General features: G+C 36.5%; 1 protein-coding gene across 4 annotated transcripts in view; it reads left to right on the top strand.

Annotated features, from left to right (window-relative positions):
* Positions 1-20,711, top strand: part of ABCB1 (ATP binding cassette subfamily B member 1) — a 261,471-nt gene that overhangs the window by 134,389 nt on the left and 106,371 nt on the right. Inside the window, exons 1-3 of one of the 4 annotated variants that reach the window (XM_077148394.1) lie at positions 10,586-10,786; positions 11,289-11,362; positions 16,058-16,101. In XM_077148394.1, coding sequence (XP_077004509.1) covers positions 11,317-11,362; positions 16,058-16,101 — 90 coding nt within the window. In that variant the 5' untranslated portion in view covers positions 10,586-10,786; positions 11,289-11,316. Of the gene's footprint in view, positions 1-10,585; positions 10,787-11,288; positions 11,363-16,052; positions 16,102-20,711 lie in introns of those variants that run through there. The other 3 variants (XM_077148159.1, XM_077148311.1, XM_077148221.1) reach the window with 3 other exon arrangements.

A 20,711-nucleotide genomic window follows, 5' to 3' on the forward strand; every position in this document is an offset into this window, starting at 1 on the left:
TTGTAAGCTACTATCAATGGAGCCAAAACTAATCAGGAAGTGTAGGGAACATTTACTCTAAGAAGTGACTTTTAAACTAAGTTTGAAAAATGAGTCCACATGGGGCAGGTGAGGATGCATGTGTGTGTCTGTGAGTACATGTGGTGGGCAATTGGGAGGGGTGGGAGAGGGTGGAAAAGGATGGTGTCAGGATAGTTGGCAGAGGCCAGTATGGCTGGAATAGGTCAAGGTAAGGGGGCCAAATGACCTGAGAGTTGGCTAGAGAGGTAAGCAGAAGCAGATCACACGGATATTTGGACTCAAGCTAGAAAGCATTAGGAAGTCATTGTAGGCTGTATGCAGTGGGTAGGAGCATGTTATACTAGATGTGCATTTTTAAAAGTTACTTTGACTGCAATGCAGAGAACAAATTAGAAGGGGATGAGAAATGGATGTGAGGAAACTAGTTAGAAAATTCTTACAGTAGCTGAAGTAAGAGAGGATAGTGGTTAGAATGGAATGGACAAGGTTATTGTCACTCTTAAGAGGATAGATTCAGATTGGGTATAGAAAGTAAGGTGGTGCCAAGGATGACGCCTTCCCCTGAGTTTTTGACACAAAGTAAATGGTGGTATACTGAGATGTGGCAAGCTGAAAGAGAAGCCTATCTGGGGGCAAGATCAAGAGTTCTGTTTGGGCAGTATTCAATATAAGACACACTGAGCCAAGCAAATGGAGATTTGTACCTTATGATCTTTAGAGAGAATTTGCTGACTTTAACAGTAATGAAAATGAGGGAGAAGGGGAAAAACTTGACTATAGTTATGAAGGTTTGCCTTTGCCAAGTGGTAAAATGGGAATAAGGATTTTATAACAGGCCTTGGTGAGCATTATTTGACTGTAGTGCATAGAGATCAAGTAAAATAAAAGGATACAGTTATAAATGATAACAAAATATCAATCGCAAACTAAAGCCAGTTTCTAAGCAAGAACACTGGGTTATGATCTGCCAATGACAAGGGACAAGATAACTGCAAGGTCATGGCATGCTATGTCAAGCAATAGAGACAATATATCACATATTTGGCAGAACAGCTGACTACCTCACTGGAAGGACTAACGCAAGGGAAACCAACTAAAAGATAAGAATCAGAACTCATCAGTGTCTTAAAAAGGTCACACAATAAATAAAATGTTTTGCAATTTTTTTTACATTGCTGTGCTTAGCATTATTCTCTCATATTCTATGTTTTAATATCATTTAGGGCATTTTTCACAGGCAATTTTATTTTTATTTACAACAAATATATAATTTGTAATGACCAATATTTCCTTCACCCTTATCTCAACAAAGTAAGCCTCGGGCTTGAGATGATTAGCTTTTGGACCCCTGGATACTTGGATTGCAAACCCTAGTAAGGCATGTGGATAGAAAATGCTCTGGAATCTACAGCACTTCTCCCAAATCCTGCAGGGTGGTAATTAAAGCAGGTTGGTCTAGCTAGTCAAAGGCAAAAATAAAATCAAGATGGGAGAAATTTAACATATCGGTGAAGTAAAGCAGTTAGAGAATATGACTGTACTTGTCCCCCCAACATAAATCACACACGAGCCAACCTGAAGTCCCCACCATTAGAATCACTTCACAATACGATAGATAGCTCAGTTTCCAAAAACCTATATTGTTACCTTGGTCCTCTTTCTAAGTGTGCATGTGACCTTGGACAAGTTCCTCAGCATTTCATGAGTCACCAGTGTAATGGAAGGACAGCATAAGATGACCTCTACATCCTAGAGAGGAACAGTGGAGAATTGCGCTAGGGTGGAAACTGTTGTAAAGAAATAATTTGAATTCATACTACCCAAAGATTTCCAAGAGCTTAAATGTGTCACCCAAAGCTTGCCTCAGCTGTTACATCTTTGTGCAAATGTCATATCCTCAATAAGGTCTATGCTGAAATCCCACTTAAAAATGCAAACTTTTCCACTTGTCACTCCTAGTCTCCTTACTTTGTTCTATTTTCCCCATACCACTCTTCGTTTAACACACTAACTCACTTATTTATTATGCTTTTGTCTGCTGCCTACCCACAGCATGAGTTCTAAGTTCCATTTGGGTAAGAATTTTTATTTATTTTGCTTATGATATATACTGGTCACCTAGAAGAGCAAATAGCATATGGTTAGAGCTCAATAAATATTAATGAATGAATAAATGAGTGAGGGAATTCCTAACAAAAATTAAAAATAAAACATTTCTTAATTTAAATTACAATTGTAAAATCAGATTAACCAAATGTGAATTGGTCTAGTAACATATTTTTCTTACATACGGAAGTAGATTTGTCTGTTGAAATAATACAAATCTTTCAACAAAATAAGTATCTGCTCCTTGAAGCAATTTAACCTTTTCCCAAGAAAGAGTTCATTTGAGATTAAGTTCAAAGTTAATGAATCATAAAGCAATTAAAAAAGAAAACTAAAGTGGAGATGGGATTTTAGAAATTAACTTTGCAAATTCAGAAACCATTTAGGGTAACATTACTGCTTTTAGGTGAGGAATTCCTCAGTGCTGATATCTGAGGGCAAAGGCACGGCTATAAAGCAAGAGAATGAGTAAATAGAGATATACTAGGAATGAACCAGCCAAATCATTTTTGAATTTCAAAGGAATTTCTATTTAAGAGTAAACTTCAGAACAAATTTACTAAACACACAAGACAACTGGTCTCATATAGCCAAATTTCATGTTTAACCAAAATTGCTCTCAAGTACATTGCTCACTAGTCTATTAGTAGTAGTACTGGTAATAACAGTAGTAAATATTAGCTCAGAACTCATACATGCCAGGTACTAAGCTAACTCTTTGCATTCACTGTCTCATTTAATGAGCATGCTAACCTTATTTCAGGTAAATGCCTTTACTCCATTATACAGATGAGGAATCGCAGTTGCAGTGAGAAGAAATAAACTGTCCCAGGTCAAATAATTACAATTAAGTGCATTCTGCTTGATGCTAAAGGCCACATTCTCAACTGAATGCTGGGTTCTTATTTCTAAAAGTTGTTTCTGAATTTGTGCATGATTTTCTTGGGTATTTATTTTGAAGGGTAAATGTCATTTCAGATGTATACAGCTAGTTTTGCTTGCAAAAAACAAAACAATAAAATCACCCTGAATGCCAAAATTCACCTAATCGTTTTCACCCCTGAAAGTGCCACACACAAACACACAACGACTTGAAGAAAGGGACTTTGTCTCTGTTCATTTTTATATTGCCAGCATCTAGCAGAACGGCAGCCACACAGTCTGTGCTCAACAGAAATCTTTAATTAAGTAAAGAAAAGAAGAATCAAGAAATACATAATTCCCCAGCTTAAGTCCACTTTTGCTTGGATATCCTTTAAAACATCAAATATGCTACTAATAGTAATTTCTAAGTCCATTCAACAGATATAAATTTATTGTGTGCTGCACTTTGTACTAGGCACTCTTGACACAGCATTAAAAAAAAAAAAGCTAGACAAGAAGCTTATCCTCCTAAAACTGAACTCTACTGGGGAAAAACAGACAAGTCACTCCGTAATTGTTCTTCCCTCTTTTTATAATCTTTCCTTGGTAAAGGAATGTGGTGGTTAGTCAGGAAAAGCACCTGTAGTAACTCTGATATTGACATTAGATAGTGTGTATCCAAGGTACATAAACAGTTGACTGCAAAACCAAAGCTGGAATCTAGTCATTTCAGTCTTGGAAATCATATTTTCTTATCAAAGATCATGCCTACACTTCCCTGCATATTTCTTCCTTCCCCATTTCTCTCTTCCTAGAAACTGGAAACAGTGTTCACATCTGAGACATTTTGGAAGAAATATAGAATATTGGGAGTTCTCAATATTACTTATTTTCACGAGTTAATTTTGGCTTTTACTAAATGTTGCTGTTCGTCCTTTAACAAATAGCAACCTCCCTGAGAAGCTGATAACAATGATCAGGAATCTGAGCACCTTCCTTATACCCTCCTCCATGCTTTATAAAAATTTCCATTTTATTTTTTCCATAGTAAAAATGATACATTTTCAATATAGGAAATTTTTCAAAATGTCTGCTGTTTTAGTTTGCATTTCTTATTAAATTTCATTTCATTATATTTTTCTTTGTTCACCAATGTAATATTTCCTATTTATGTGAATTGTCCATTTGTGTTTTTGTCCAGTTATGTATTTGGGTCTTCAAGTTATTCTTATCCATGTATATGAGCATTTTATATATTAAAATATTGACCCTCATCATATTTGCAATGAGTAGCTATTTATTTTTGTTGCCTTGAAATTGGAATTTATTCAAGATGACTTTTAGGTTTGTTTGGTAGCTTTATTTAAAAACAATTATCTATCGTTCTTTCCATACCATTATTTACTTTCGATGCCCTTCACTAGCTCTTTCCTTTTTTTCCTCTCGAGTTATTAATTTTATTCCTGTTTTAGTATTTCATTAACCATCTTGATTAGGATACCTTGGCAAAAATAGTACTTACTGTCTGCCAAACACTTCTCAACTCTCACATTATTTATTTCTTGCAAAACTCTATTATGTCCCCATTTTAACAAGATTGAAATTAAGGTTTTGGAGAGATTAAGTGACTGGTCCAAAGAAACTCAGCTAATAATTGATGAAGGTAGAATTCAAACCATCCTGAGATGCCACCTCATTCTCATCCTTTGTCCTCTTTCCCATTTTAGTTTCTTTTTCATGATCTTATGGGGGGGTGGGGGGAAAAATTAAGTGAGGAACGTTGTTAATTCTTAAATTCAGTTTTAAAATCCTCTTATGCTATTATGATAGATTTATTTGGTGGTAGATAGTAACTTACTCAGAAGGTGATTATCTAACAGAGTTTTAAAGATGCTACTAGAGGCTGATAGAGATGGTATTTGTGGCTACAGAATTCTCAGGACACTCTAACAACACTAGGCAATGAGTTTACTAGTCTGACTTCTACAAAATTGTCTCTGATGTCAAACCCTTAACACAATATTTTGACCAGCATTTTTGAACATTTATTCTATGTCATAGTGTCAAGTATAAAGTAAATTCATAGTCATATAAAACAATAATAAATACCAAGTGGGAGGTACAGATAGTAAGCAGTAGGATTGGGGGGTAGAAATCACTCTGGCTAGAAGAGAAAAAGAAGGGTTTACAGAGGAGTGAAATTTAGGTTTTTATTGGTCTCGTTACATGGCCGAGTCACTAAGTAACGTACTTTTAAATTAAGTCAGTTTCTTATCATCTAATCACTGTTTCACCCAAGTTGTTGCTGAAACAACATCATGCTAAACCACGACAGAAGAAAAAAAAAATGCTTCCAAAATGAGTATATTTATATCTTCCTTAAGAGTCCAGGTTATTTTTCAGTCAGGTTGTCATAGATGCAATCTGATATAGTCCAAGGTTAGTTCAGGTACAGTCATTCAAAGTTCCCTGTTGTTAAAGCAGCCACATGCCCTTCCTGCATAAAAATTAATTATATACAAAAGGGTGGAGCATTTATAATTGTTGCCACAATTTAGTCATCCATTTTGCTCTCTGGGTTGGAAAGTTCAAGTACATTCTTTCTCCAGCTCAGGTCAATTGAGTTTATCAATGTGAACTTTCACTGCTTCTTTCAGGAGAGTAAACCTAAGATTTGGACTAAGATTTGGACTCATCTTAGTTAAATAGAGGAGCTATGAGAAATAGCGAGAATGAATTATCGGATAGAGTGGGGAAAGAAACACAAGACTGAGAACAAAAGAGTTTTAGGGAAGAAGAACCTCCTGAAAAATTAAGGAAAAAAACCTAAGAGAAGGAAAAGTAGGTGAAAAGCATAATAGATAACTTGTAAGAAGTTCTTGAAAAAATATGGTGGAGGGAGCTAGGATATGGATTTATATCTGAGCATACGTGTAGATGAATAGATAACCAGAGAGTCTGGTTATCAGTCTGGAGCAAAATAATAGATATTCCTTAGTAAAAGTTATAAACCTAAAATGATGTTAAATTCATAGTACATTTTTAGTCAATGTTCGCTGATTAACAAAAAAACATGTAATATCTTTTGTATTTGACAAAACAACTGAAAAATTTTGAAAAGTTTATATTAAAAATATAAATATTTATTGGCAATAAATTTATTAAATTTATTTCGAATTCAATAAATTACAAATTAAAGAGCAAGGAATTTGAATTTAGATTCATTTTGTACATTGCTTAATCTGCTATAAGATAAAAAGAATTAATGATAGTAGCTAAAACATTAGCGGGCCTTTTATCTTTAATATCTGATAATGAAATTATCAAATTAAAAAAACAACTTTAGCAAATGCTTAAAATAGTTAATGAAAATAAAATTAAAAGCATTATAAAAATGCTTTATAATAAAATTAAGTACAGCTTCTGAAAAAATGTATTTACAAAATCAAGCACAATTTAATGCAGTAACTCTGAATGAGGCATATAGTCTACTTGGATCTGGCTTTATGAATTCCAGAAATTTGTATGTACATCAAATTTTGTCACATTAAAAATTTTTTAATTTTTAAAAGAATTTTTAAATTCTTTTTACATTTAAGATTAAGTTGTTTGGCAAACCTAGACCTTTGCATACATTTTGCTTAAGGTAGGGTAGAAGAGGTTTCAGAAGAAGTTAATGTTATTTTGGATGGCAAATGGGCTCAAAGAAAATAAGGCAACTAGCCTAACAATCATGTTGAAGAAGTCCCTACCATTGGAAAAGCACTGTATTAACTGCTAGGCAGATAAACAAACAAACAAACAAAATACAATTCCAGTCACCTTGACCTCTGGGGCAGCAGGACGTATATAGAAAAAATAGTGTACAATTTCCATGAAAGCAGGTTAGAGTGTTTTATTCATATATCTTTACCATATATATTGACAGAATTGAAGCCCAGATTTATGGAGAAACAACCCAACAAGTATAAGTTTAAATAATTAAAAAAATTAAACAGCATACAAAATAAGACCAATGTTCTATTTTGTAGCCAAAAGCCTTTAGATAATTTTATACATAGTCCAAGCTTTCCTGCGTTAAACTACTCCTTTAATTTTTCATTCATTCACTCAACACATTTATTAAGCACTTACCATGCATCAGGCACTGTTTCTAGGTGCTGTGAGCAAAACAATGTAACATTTGACTAGAAAAAAGTGACAAAATGCATCATAGTGTACATTTAGCTTAATGAAAGAGAACTCCAGGCAGAGGTAATGGTAAGCGCAAATACTCTATGATCAAAGAGCAGAAAGAAGGTTGGTAAGATTGGAACAAAATTAATGTGGGAAAAAGTGATGGAAGATGGGGTTAGAGATGAGAGAGAGAGCCAGATTATGGAGAGATTTACAGACCTTAGAAAGGACTTTGGATTTTAACCTGAGTGAAAGGGGAAGTCACTGAATAGTGATATGATTTGACTTGGTTTTACATTGAAGAATGGACCCCAAACGGGTGGGGAGAGGTATTAAGGGCGGAAGCAGAAAGACCAGTTTTAAGTTGTAATATTCATGGTGATGTTGGGGAGATAGCAAAGGAGGTGTGATAGGGTATTGTGTTTGTTCATTTTCTTTATTATTTATGCACATGGCTTTTTTTCACTATTACTTTTGAAAGTAATGACATCATTCTATGTATTACACCAGTGTTCAGAGTAAGGGCTCAAACATTTACGGCTAAAAGTAGTTGCAAACCTGAGTATTGAGGAATGCCAAGAATGGGCAATAAGAGATTGTAAAGGAGGCATTTTTATTAATATTTACTAATATGCATGTATTTCAGGAACTGTACCAAGTCTCTAATACACAAAGCACTTTTAATCGTTGCTACAGTGCTATGAGGCAGGCACCATTATTAACTCATCTTTACCAAGGAGATAGCTGAGGGACAGAAAAGTTGAGTAACAAGTTTAATTTATAAAATAAGAACAGGAGAGAAGGTACTCAGTTTTTCTAACCCTCGAGTCCAAATTATTAAATGAATTCAGGTGCTGAAGAAGGAACTTCTTGTAAATTAATTTAGTTTGAGGAGTTACACGTGGAAAGACACAGAGTGAAATATGAGCAAATCATCTGAGAAGGACAGTGAGTTAGGTTGAAATGAAGTGAATGCGTGTATGTTGGAGACAGAGGAGATAGTTTAGAGATGTGAGGTAGCTGAAGATGGTCAGAGAGAGGCAACATGTAGCAGTTCTTAAAAGCTAAAAGGAAAATCTGAGATGTGATTTAGGTGATGGCAAATAACCACTGCAGATTTTCTAAGATGTAGCTGTAAGATGAAAACAGTGTTTGAAGGTGATCAAAAAGGCCGCGTAGTAGAGTGTACTATAGAAATGTACTACCATGTAAAATAGTGGCTAAGAGTGTGGTTATGAAAGCTGGATTGCTGAGTTAAATTCTAACTCAGTTGCTTACCAATTGAGTGATTTAGGATAAATAACCTAAACCTCAGTTTCTCCCTCTGTACAATGAAAGTAATAAAATAGTACCCACTTCCTAGGGTTTTTTGAGGATTAAATAAATTAACCTCTTTGAAGCTTGCAACAGTTCCTGGCACATAGTAAGTGCTTCCCAAATGTTCGTTGTATATATGTATAGGACAGACTACAGCACAGTAGCAAATCTTAAGTGCTGTGAGAATATAGCCAAGTTGGTGAGAGAACCACATGCAGGGGAAGAAAAGGAAGGTGCAAAATTGTGGAGAAGCATACAAGGAGAAAAAGTTGCTTGAATGAAAGTGTGGGAGTACAGACTTGGAAGGGGGCTATTTGGGTTTCACTGGAAATTGATGAAGCTCAAGGAGGAACTGCCAAATTATTAGGTGTGATAATGACAATGTAATAATTAAGAAGTGGTGAGTGGCAAACATTCATGGAACACAGGTGTCGAAGGTTGTTAAAGAATCAAGGACCATGGGCTGAAAGTAGCAATAGCAAGGACTGGCCTGTTTTAGGTCTATTACACACACACACACACACACACACACACACACACATTCTTCCGTGTGAGTGGAGCAAAGAAAGAATAACATTTAAGGCTGAGCCTTGCTAAAAACACTGGGCTATTCCGATCCTTTTCATGTGTTCTTGGTAGAAATAACATATCAGCATAATAGAATTATATAATATATATATAATATTTTATGATAATACAATAGGTTTTTTAATACTGCATTATTATAGGGAGGCTTTAGGATAGCTTACAAGATATAGAAATGTAGCAAGATTGCATAAATTAATGGTGGGATAAGGGAACAAAGTAAGACAGTGGAAACAGAGCAGAGGTATGAATACGGTTAAAAATGCGTGTGAATACAATGGAAGCTTATACATTTGTCCCAGGTAAACTGTACGGTTGGTATTAAGCCCTCCGGCGGTGAACCAATTCAGTACACTCACAGCCAATTAGAACATGGTGAAAATGAATGGTCTGTTAGAAAGCCTAATTAACAATCTGTAAAGAAAAAATATGTATGATTATATGGGTAAGAAAAAGAAGTAAGTCAAGGCAAGGAAAATTTGGAGTAAAGAATGGAAAGAAAACAATGGCTTTGGAATAAGAATTATTTAACGAAAGTAGGGGAAATACCCTCTCATTATGCATATAAGAGAAATAAGAGTTTTCTTCTAACCTTTTTCAGTAAGCTGACAGTCAACATATGTAAGTCAGAGAATGCAGACAAAAGGTTACAAAAATAGCCATTTCCCCTACATTTTTAAGTACCAGAATCTCTGATGTTATTTAGCACTGCTTTACAAATTTGAATCATGAAGATTGCACTTTTTGCCAATTTGAAGAAAAAATAGAAAAAGATTGGATAAATACGGAAAGAAATTACAACTAAAATAATATGCTAAAATAGGCTATGCTTACTTTAATAACGGTAATAAAAATGTAAAGTTTTGAAATGCCTTGGAAGAAAACATGGACATCTACCTGATGGCTATAACCTTAAAATATTACACTTAAAAAAAATTTCTACCTTGAAATGTCCTCTTAAAGGGAGCATTGCAATTTACATATTCAAAAATCTTCCTTTTATTTCCTACAATGTATTGTCAAATAAAGGACTAAAGGATATATTTCGGAAAGAGGCGCAGGTAAAAAATTTCACCCGGTCTTTTTAAAGATGCTGCTAAGAAAGGGAAGTTTACACAGTGGGCGAGGTCGTGGAGGGTGAGTGGGTAGAGGACGGAAAAAGGGGGTGTTATTTTATTAGCGATTTGATGCGAAGCCGTATAAAGTTTTTCTTAGCTTCTCGAGGCCCCATTCTCTCTCTCTCTCTATAGATAGATAGATAGATAGATAGATAGATAGATAGATAGATAGATAGATAGATAGATAGATAGATAGATGATAGATAGATGCCTACGGATATGGATACTTTTGTAGACCTGTAGAGACATGTCTCTATAAGTGTTTGTGTCCCCAGTGATCTCAGTGAGAGCCAGGTGAGAGGTAAGGGAAGCGAGGACATTTCGCAATTTCTCGTGTAGTCGACGTTCAGTCAGGTAGGGGCCTGGGACGGTCCTGCGGGTGCAGGCTGATTGGCTGGGAAGCGCAGCGGGGGATGTGGGCGCACCCCCACCTCACTCTCCCTGCTCCCGGAAGCCGGGGAGCATTCGAGCAGCGGCTTCTCGCGGCTCGGAGAAGTTCGGGCCGGGGTTCGCATCCGGATACCTGGTCTTTCTGCTAAAAGCCAAGAGTCTTCTTCCCAAATCCCCGACTGGGTGGACGTTCCGAGGGAAAGCCCGAGGTAGGGGTGCGCGCGGCTGGAGGCGAGGTGGGGACGCTCTTTCCAGGAAAAGTCGGGACACTCCAGTTTCTTGAGCTTGCTCCCCATGGGGAGAAGGATTTCTGTGAGAAGGATTCTTCTCGCCAAGACCACAGGCGATAGGCACGCTCATTTGGATCAAGCTCTCCAGAATGCGCTAAGCAGAACTGGGTCTTGGAGCCGGCGGGTTAGTGAACCGAGGAAGCATCCTCCGCGCTTGTGGGACTGGGAGGGAGAGAGGCAGTGACGGCGGGCAAAGTCCAAAACCTGCCGCTGCGGTCAAACTCTGCCCGCTGGGGGAGGTTTCAGGACCCGGGCGCAGAGAGTGCCCGCTGGGGACTCGGCCGGAGCAGCTGCAGCCTCAGGGAGAGCGCAGGGCAGTGGTTTCCAGCTCGCGCGGGTTCCGCGGGGGAAGTAAAGGTCACTCCCAGCACGGGCTCCCGTGAATCAAGCGTTTGGCTAATCGGCTGTGGTTTCTCCCCAGTTCGCCATGGATCTTGAAGAGGGCCGAAATGGAAGAGCAGGGAAGAAGAACTTCTTCAAACTGGACAAAAAAAGGTAGCCAGTTCGTTTCACTTTCTTACTTTACATGGCTTGAAATAAATGAAGGATTATTATTATTTTAACTTTAAGAAAGCCAGACTTTGGAAGCGGTTGCCCTGCTTAGAGCAGAAGTTCCATGACTGAATTGAGCACAGCCTATGCATCTCCCAGCAAACTTGGTGACGTTCTTCTTCCGCTTTCACCCCCCAGGCCAATGCTCACATCCTTTTCTGTGTTTATAACCTTCTGCTCTGCACGCGATGTTGAGGCCCGCGCGCCCCAGCCATCTGCTGCTGTGCTGTGCTCGATCTGGGTTGCTGAAGAGGTTGTCCAGTTTCTTGCTCTTGTCAAACAACCACATGTTTACCATGTCTGGTAAACATTGTATGCTGTGGCATAGCGAATTAGACTAAAGATCAAAACTACATTTAGGCATTAATTCAAAACAAAAAACAAAAAACGGGCGATTAATAGCCGACCCTTGTAGAAGAAATCTTGAAAAGGGAAGAGTGGAATTAAATTGCCGGGGCACGATACCCTGCAGGGGCACATAAAGGAAGCTGGTGTGAACTTATCTTGGAATTGGTAATTTAGCCACATGGGGGAAATAATTCTCTTAAGCAAATTTTGATCACAATGGCTCTGTCTATAGGGGACCTTTTAAACTTCACTTAGTAGCTGCATTGTTATAGTAAATTGTAAGATGAGATAAAGTACTAGATAAAGCAGTATTACTGGAAACTAAGCTTTCTGATGTAAGAGAAAAGGTAATCAAACATAGTAACAAAGTACATTTTTAAAAAGTAATATTACATTTTAAGTAATATTTTAATATTCTTTCATCAACAGTAAGAATTGGACCACACCATCAATATTATGAGGGGAAAAGAAGTAGGGGAGGATTAGGGTTTTCTTTTTTCTTTTTATTCCTTTTCTGGAGCAATAAAAATGTTCTAAATTAGATCATAGGGCTGAATGAACAACTATGTGATGGTACTGTGAACCAGTGATTATATATTTTGTATGGTTTCTATGCTGTGTGAATATATCTCAGTAAAATTGCATTTTAAAAAAGGTAATGTTAAATTTTAAAATGGAGCCTTCAATACGAATCACAATTTTGTAATATTCCATTTCTGTCCACTGAAAGGGACATTAGCAATGAGCGTCCCCGGATCTTGGTTTCTAAATACCATTCCTCCCTAAAAGAAACCAGTACTACATAGAGAAATGGTTAATTCCACCCAGGTCTGAGGCAGGGAAAATATAAAGTGAGCTTGAAGTATCTTGTGGTACCAGAAGAGAAGGAAATGGAGTTTAATGAAATTAAGTAATGGAGTTGTCAAAAGTATACAGGAAATGGCTTGAAAGGATTTCCACTGGCTAAGTGTGGGATAATTGAGCATCAAAAAGAATACCTATTATAATTGATTATGAAACATGGGATACAGTAAAATCCATGAATCCTTGTATTTTGAGAGGAATGGAGATAGAAAGGGATTGAGAGAGATATAATAATAATAAAAGAATGTTCTTTGCAGAAAAATGCCAGCTACCATTTCGGAACTTGCAATGTTATAAGTGATTCAGGCAAGGATCATTAATGGATACTAAACCATCCAAAGAAATGATTATCCCCTCAAATTCTTACTAAATGCAAAAAGAAAAATAGCTTTTTCAATGGAGAAATTTTGCAGTCCGCATCTTAACGGGGTGATGAGACCTGAGGTCACCCCTAATGGAATAGCTTGATGCTAATTGACTTGCCATGTAGTGCAATCTGAGGTACAGAATACCACGTAAGAATTATTTTTACAAAATATTTAGTCCGAGTCCAGTTAAGCTCTGGACCTGTGCTCTTCAGTAGAAATATAATGCAATCACATTTGTAATTTTAAGTTTTCCGATAGCAATATTTTTTTAAAAAAGGAAAAAGATACAGGTGAAACTAATTTTTAAAATATATTTTGTTATCTAATATTTCTAAAACATCATTTCACCATGTAACCATTATAAAAATTATTAATGAGATAGTTTACATTCCCTTTTTAAACTAATTCTTCAAATTCAGTGTGTGTTTTACACTATTGCGCATCTCAGTTTTGACCAGCCATATTTCGAGTACTCATGTGGCTAGTGACTACGTGAATCATCACATGTCCTGGACCAAAATTTCAATTCTCAGGAAATATAGGGGATGGAGGGACAAGTTAAATGACATGAGGAAACAGACAAATCTAAGATGTGGTACATTTTATAAGCAACTATTCTGGTCCACTCAAAAAAGTCAATGTAATTTAAAAAAAGTAGGGGGACTTCTAGATTAAAAGAGACTATAAACACAAACCCAGCACATGTGATGTGAGAACTTTGTATCAGACCTCAAAAAGAAACAAACAAAAACAAAAACAGCAAAAGCTATATAAAACATTCTTAGGAATTTGTGGGCTGAATGTTATAAAATAATTGAATTGCTATTCATTTTCTTAGAAGTGATAATGATAGGGGAGCATGTGAAGTGATGTGATACTTGAGACAAAATAATAACAATGATAGCCAAATATAGTTTATGTAGATAAAGAAAATGTGGCCAAAATGTTGACAATTGTTGAACCTAGGTAAATTATATATGCAGTAATTACACTATCTTTCAATATTTTTGATTATTGAAAGAGAATATGTCAATATTTATTTTAAAATATTCCAATTTCAAAGATTCAAAAATATTTTTAAATTTTTCATATAAGCAAAAAGGAAAAAAGTCTCCACAGAGTGGAAGATAGCTAGTCCCCTTTTTGTTTTTAACTTTTTCAAAACTTGGTAGCTTAAAGAATTATATATTTGTGACAAACAGGGATATTCAAAGTAGGACATACTGAGGTTACGTGGGGAGAAATAGTAAAAAAATTTGTTACGAGCCCCTTCATGTATCTCCCTTTTACTCGTTCTTATCATGGCTTCCAGATTTTTTCACACTAGAAATTATTTTTTAGTTACATAGTTCTTATTAAACTATACTCATCACCATTTATTTTAATCTATTCTTAATAAAACTATACTCATGTGAGGTTGTTGAGAATCATGTGGTTACTAATAGGTGTAATTCTGGGATAATAGCACCATTTGGAATCTCTGTATTCGTAAAGATTCTTCATTAAAGTGATGTTTGATGAGCAGCTTGCCCTTCCGTGTAGGCACTGTGGTATTTGCTGATGGAGATAAGTATGTAGCTTAGTAGGGTGAGTCTAGACTGTGAAAGTGCAGTCCCGTGCAATAAGCCCGAGGATGGTTTGGTGGTCTGGAGACAGCTTTTGCAGTCCGGCTAATGTTTAAATCCTAGTTTTGTTCTAGTTGTGTGACCTTGGACTGGAAGTTAACTTTTCTCACCTGAAGGGTTTTCATCTACAAAAGAAGATCCTACTCATAGAGTTGTTTGTGAAGATTAAATGCGATGGTGGGTGGGAAGTGCTTACTTAGCCAGCACCTGGAACACTTTTAAGTTCTCCAAAGTAGCAGCAGTTTTAGAGAGATGCAAACAAATACCTAAAAAGCTTAGGGCTAAAACTCAATTATTTATGCCTATTTTTATCTTCTCCTCCTGGTTCCTGGGATACTGAAACCATGCCTTTAGTAGGAATAGGGTGGAACCAAATCTGAAGAGCTATGTTTGTATATTTTGTGTTTTTAAATCCGTCTCACATTATTCCAAAGCCAAATATGGATAAACTCTGGATTTTTTTTCTTTAGAAGTCTCTTCACCTCCCTTGACCTTGTTTAAACAAAGACAAAGATGAATTTACTTTTGAACTAAAAAATCTGTGTAAAAAGAATGCGGTTCTTCCCTGAGACAGTCTTCATTGTCTTTATTTTATACATACAAAAATATAACTGAGGAGGCTATTTTTATGGTCAGTTTGCTTTCACGTCCTAGATGGCAATAACATATAGTGGAAAACATGGGTTACAGAGTTACTCATTTGAATCTGGCCTCAAAATAGTTGACTTGATTTCACCTGAAAACAGCTTTTGACAGTTTACAGAACATCCTTTGCAGCTGTAGCTTTTCTAGATTGCATTTATTAGTATAAAGGTCCATTTAAACCTCCAAACATCCTTTCAGGATTAGATTTATCTACAGAAGTTAGATTGATTTAATTACTTTCCTCCTTAGATTTCTTCTTTAGGCCCGACATCTGATCTCTACTATGCTCCATCAATGAAGGGAACAATTAAGGATAAAATCTAGGCAGTAGATAGATTGATAGAATATCTCCTGCTAAAACTACTGTGGTGATAATTTAGAGGATTGATTCTGGAAAGCATGAATTATTTTCTAATTAATAAAAACAGGGCAATTTTTTAGTGTATATTTGTTCTAATTGCAAAAGGTGTGTGTGTCTGTGTATGTGTGTATTTATTATAGAAAGTTAGGAAATTCTGAAGGTATAAGGAAGAAAATAAGTTGATGGAAATTCCAACACTTTGTGATAATCACAAATATAGACTGCTAAGATGTGTGTAAACATTTATACTTAAATTTCACAGATGGAATCATACTATTATTTACCTGCTTTTTGCTACATAATATATTGTTAACATATTTCTTTGTCCTATTTTTTATTAAATATGCATTTTATATTAATTTGGTAATTTAGAAATGTGTAACTTAAAAAGTTTTTTATAATTTTATTACTATATTTTTCAGTAAAGATGAGAAGAAAGAAAAGAAACCAACTGTTAGTACATTTGCAATGGTGAGTTTTGAATTTATTCATTATTCAAAATGCTTTGGAAATTTGATTTCTCGTTACACAGAAGAGATATATTTTATCAGGTGTAAATGTTTGCTTGGGGAGTACGTTAATCCATTAAAATGAATTGTTTTGCGTAAGTTTATTTTCAGTGGAATGCTGATCTTCATTTGCCAGGTGGCATGAGCTTCAGTAACCATTTTTCCTAGCCTAGAATCTCAGTAGTCTCCTAGTTGGTTATGTTGCTGGTGATATGTTATCTATACAAGCATTTCTCCCAGAGTTGGTTTTAGGCAGCTGAATAGAGGAAATTAGACACATTAAATGCTATTCAAAAAGAGGCAGGTGAACCAAGACTCTGAAATCCTGGGAAGTCTGGGGGTCAAAGTCCCAGGGACCCATAGTACTAGAAGTTAGCAATGGATTATTTATTGTTATGACGTTATACATGCCATTATTCCTCTGGGCCAAAGAGCTGAAAATATAACATTTGATATTTTGACATAATTATTTATTTCATTTTCTGGTTGCATAATGGTCATTGTGAAAGTCTGTCTTTAATCACACTGGAATAGGACAGGCATTTTAAGGTGTTGCCTGTTGATGGTCTTTATCTACCTGCATCCTCGCTTCCTTTGTTTCTAAGAACGCAGATGTAGGTGAACTTCTGGGATTAAAACCTGGGAGACAATTAGGTCTTGCAGTGCACACTTTACAATTCAGTCATAACATACCAAGCATTTTATAAGGGTGAGGGGCCACTCGCTTTCCTCGTTAAAAGGATCTTATTAATTTAATATAAAAATAGTCACAGGTAGGCAAGAAGAGTCATGTAATTTTTATATTGAGGATTTGTGGTTGTCTTATACGATTTTCTTCATCTTCTTGTGCTACCACTAAGCTTGCTGTAGTTTCTCCTTTTATCTCCTTTCCTTTTGGAATTTGGGGGAGATGAGAAAAAAAAATACACACACACACACTCCTGTCAATCTCAGAAAGACTACTTAGGTTATCAAGTGGCAGTTTTTCTTTCAAATTTCCTTTTTACATTCCTGTACTGAAAGAAGCTTTTATTTTAAAGTTGGTTTATTCCGAAGATTTCATTTCAATTGTCATTGAGACCAAAACATTTCTGACTTTTGTAGTTCAGTTTTTAGTATTTGTAGTTCAAATTAGGAAATGATTCTTATGATTTAGAAAATGTAACACATTGAACACAGAAGCATCACCATAAATACTGAACAAGTCAGAAATGAATAAAAACCTAGAGATTGTGTGTGAGGTAATAATTATAACACATGTATGGCACTGTGAGCTGGGAGTAGTTCTAAGTGCTTAAATATATATGTTGATTTAATCCTTACAACTCCCTTTGAAGTAGGTACTATTATCATTCCAATTTTACAGATGAGGAAACTGAGGCCAGGCATGTCAGTTGCCCAAGTGCACACACTAGGGCCAAGATTTAAACCCAGAAAGGCCAGGCTCTAAGTCATAGTACTTAGGATGGCATAGAAAGATTATATTCTAGGTCTTTTGAGGTAATGCTGTACTACGGGGGTGGCTGTGAATTGTATAAAGAACCTATAAAAACACAAATGCTATAAATTCAAGAAGTAACAGTAAAATGTTCATGTTATTGCTGTTACCTATTAATAAGTTTCCAACTAAGACAAAAACCTATGTCTGTTAATTTCTTTTGACTGAGTTTTTTTTAGCAGCCTTGAGAAAGGGATTTTTTAAGAAAGATATGGATTCAGATTTTTCTCCTAGTCTTTATTTATATCAGCCCTTGATTGAACATTTGAAATGCTTTATAGAGACAAAAAAGTAGAATAAAATTCAAAGCAAGTGAGGAAATGGGACAAATGGAAAACAAGGACAAGAAAAATAAAAGTTGGGTTGCAGTTACTGTACAAAATGTACTGTTTACTTAGAAAGTATACACATTCTTGCCAGAATTGTGCCATAGGTTCAACTCTGAGCTTTCTACATTATGTATTTTATTGAGACAATTGTTTTCTAGATATTTAATAGCTGGCAGTGTTAACCAATTCTTCTGCACCAGCCATTTGTGAAGCATTCCACTTGTATTATTAACTTTAATCCTCACAGTAGCCCTATGATGTAGGAATTTGAATTATCCTCATTTTCCAAGTGGGAAACAGACTCAGAGAAGCTATGTCACGTATTCAAAGACACAGAGTCACATAACTAGTAAGGAGGCAAGCCAAAAAATTTGCACAGACCTTCCTACTCCCAAGCCAGAGCTTTTAAAAACTTTTATCATTTATAATGTCTTGGTTAAACCCTTATCTGCCTTGAATTAAACTGTTCTTTCTTTGATATTATCATCTGATCTTCTGACCATTTAGTCAGCCCCCAGTCACTGATGACTTTTACCTGGTTCAGTATCTCCCTTTCCTAGTGCTCCTACAGTCTTGGGCAACTTTTATGGTTAAATGTTGGCTGCTCCTTGTACTTCACAACTGAAATAATTTTTTCCTCCCCTTCATCACAGTCATCTATTCCCATGCTCACATCCTGGATTTTGTTGTTATTTATAACTGTTTTACATCCAAAGCAACTAATTCTGTGATTATTATTGTTTTAGTTTGCTAGCTGCCGGAATACAATATACCAGAAATGGAATGGCTTTTAACAAGGGGAATTTAATGAGTTGCTAGTTTACAGCTCTAAGGCCGAGAAAATGTCCCAATTAAAACAAGTCTATGGAAATGTCCAATCAAAGGCATCCAGGGAAAGATACCTTGGTCCAAGAAGGCTGATGAAGTTCAGGGTTTCTCTGTCAAGTGAGAAGACACATGGCGAAAACAATCAGGGCTTCTCTCTCAGCTGAAAGGGCACATGGTGAATATGGTTTCACCTGCTAGCTTTCTCTCCAGTTTCGTGAAGCTCCCCAGGAGGCGTTTTCCTTCTTCATCTCCAAAGGTCGCTGGCTGGTGGGCTCTCTGCTTCGTAGTGTTGCTCTTTCTGAATTTTTCATTCTCCAAAATATTTCCTCTTTTATAGGACTCTAATAAACCAATCAAGACCCACCCAAACAGGTGGAGACATGTCGTCCCTTAATCCAGTTTAATAACCACTCTTGACTAAATCACATCATCCAGGGAGATGATCTGATTACAGTTTCAAGCATACAGTATTGAGTAGGGATTATTCTACCTTTATGAAATGGGATTTATATTAAAACATGGCTTTTCTTAGGGGGCATACTTCCTTTCAAACCAGCACAATCATCTCCTCTCCTTTGTTCTGGGATCTTCAGTCCACTGACCCATTTCTATCAGCTCCTGTCTTCATTCTCTTTCTTATCCAGTTTAAAGACTTATTTTCGTTATTCTCTTGCCCAAACAATAAACTTCTATTCACCTTTTTTTTTGTCACGTGCAGCCCAGGTAAAACAGCCATCTGCTTTCCTGGTACCTATTGCCTCACATCTGATTGGTGCTGGAGAAAACCTCAGGAGGGGGTGCGCCCTGCACAGAAATCCTATTACCACACTCCTGCTCTTCTCTCTGACTATGCCAAACCCCCACTCTTCAGATTTCCCACTCTTCCCACACCAACACCTCCCCTCTCTCTCCATGGGTAACCATTCCTGTCACTTCACAAATAGAATGGAAGCCACCTGACCAGAAATTCCTCAGCTTTTCTCTATCAGATCTGCAAATAGGGCATTGCAATGGTGGCTCAATGACAGAATTCTTGCCTGACATGCTGGAGACCTGGTTCGATTCTTGGTGTCTGCCCATACAAAAAAAAAAAATACAAATGTACCTGTATCTGGATCAGATCCCTCTTCTTACCTCCTGTTGCAATAGAGGAAACAGTCAGTTCTTAGAACTAATCATTCACTTGTACTTTGGCAGCCATCTCCTCTACTTCCTCAAGGACCTCACATTATTATTATTTTCCTATCTCTTATCTGTATCTTGAGTCTCATACTCTCAACTGGATCCTTCCCAATGGCATGTACACACCAGGTCTCTTTCATTTTACTGTCACCCTCCTTGGAGCCATCTCCCTCCAACTCCCTTTACAGACACACATTGCCTTTGCTTTCTTGCGGTCAGTTCTCAACCTAATGTAATTTAGCCTCTATCCCCCACTCCCCACTAAGTTCAGTGAACATTTTTTTGTTCTACCTTGACCTCTTAACAGCCATTTGACACTGCGCAGCATATTCTTTGTTTGCTTTCACAGAAGCTGATTTTCAACCCAGCTTTTTGGCTTTTACTTGTGTTACCTTTGCCTGTGAAGTTAGGGTTCCTCAACCCTTTATCCCAGGAATCAGTGATGATATCAGCATTCCTTAGTTCCATACTGGCATTTCGATTTTTTTTTTTTACGTGGGCAGACTCTGGAAATCGAACCCAGGTCTCTGGCATGGCAGGCGAGAGTTCTGCCGCTGAATCATCATTGCCTGCCCTTGAATTGTTTTTTGATCCTCATGTAAGACTCCTTTTCCATTTGAGTTTCATTCTCCATAGTTATACTACCTTCTCCCATTTTCAGTGGTATCTTTTATTCTATTTCTAGTTATTCCTGTGACTTCACTGAAGACTTGGATACTTGGTTGTTTTTACTTT

Source organism: Tamandua tetradactyla, chromosome 1, assembly GCF_023851605.1.
Source record: "Tamandua tetradactyla isolate mTamTet1 chromosome 1, mTamTet1.pri, whole genome shotgun sequence".
NCBI lineage: Eukaryota > Metazoa > Chordata > Mammalia > Pilosa > Myrmecophagidae > Tamandua > Tamandua tetradactyla.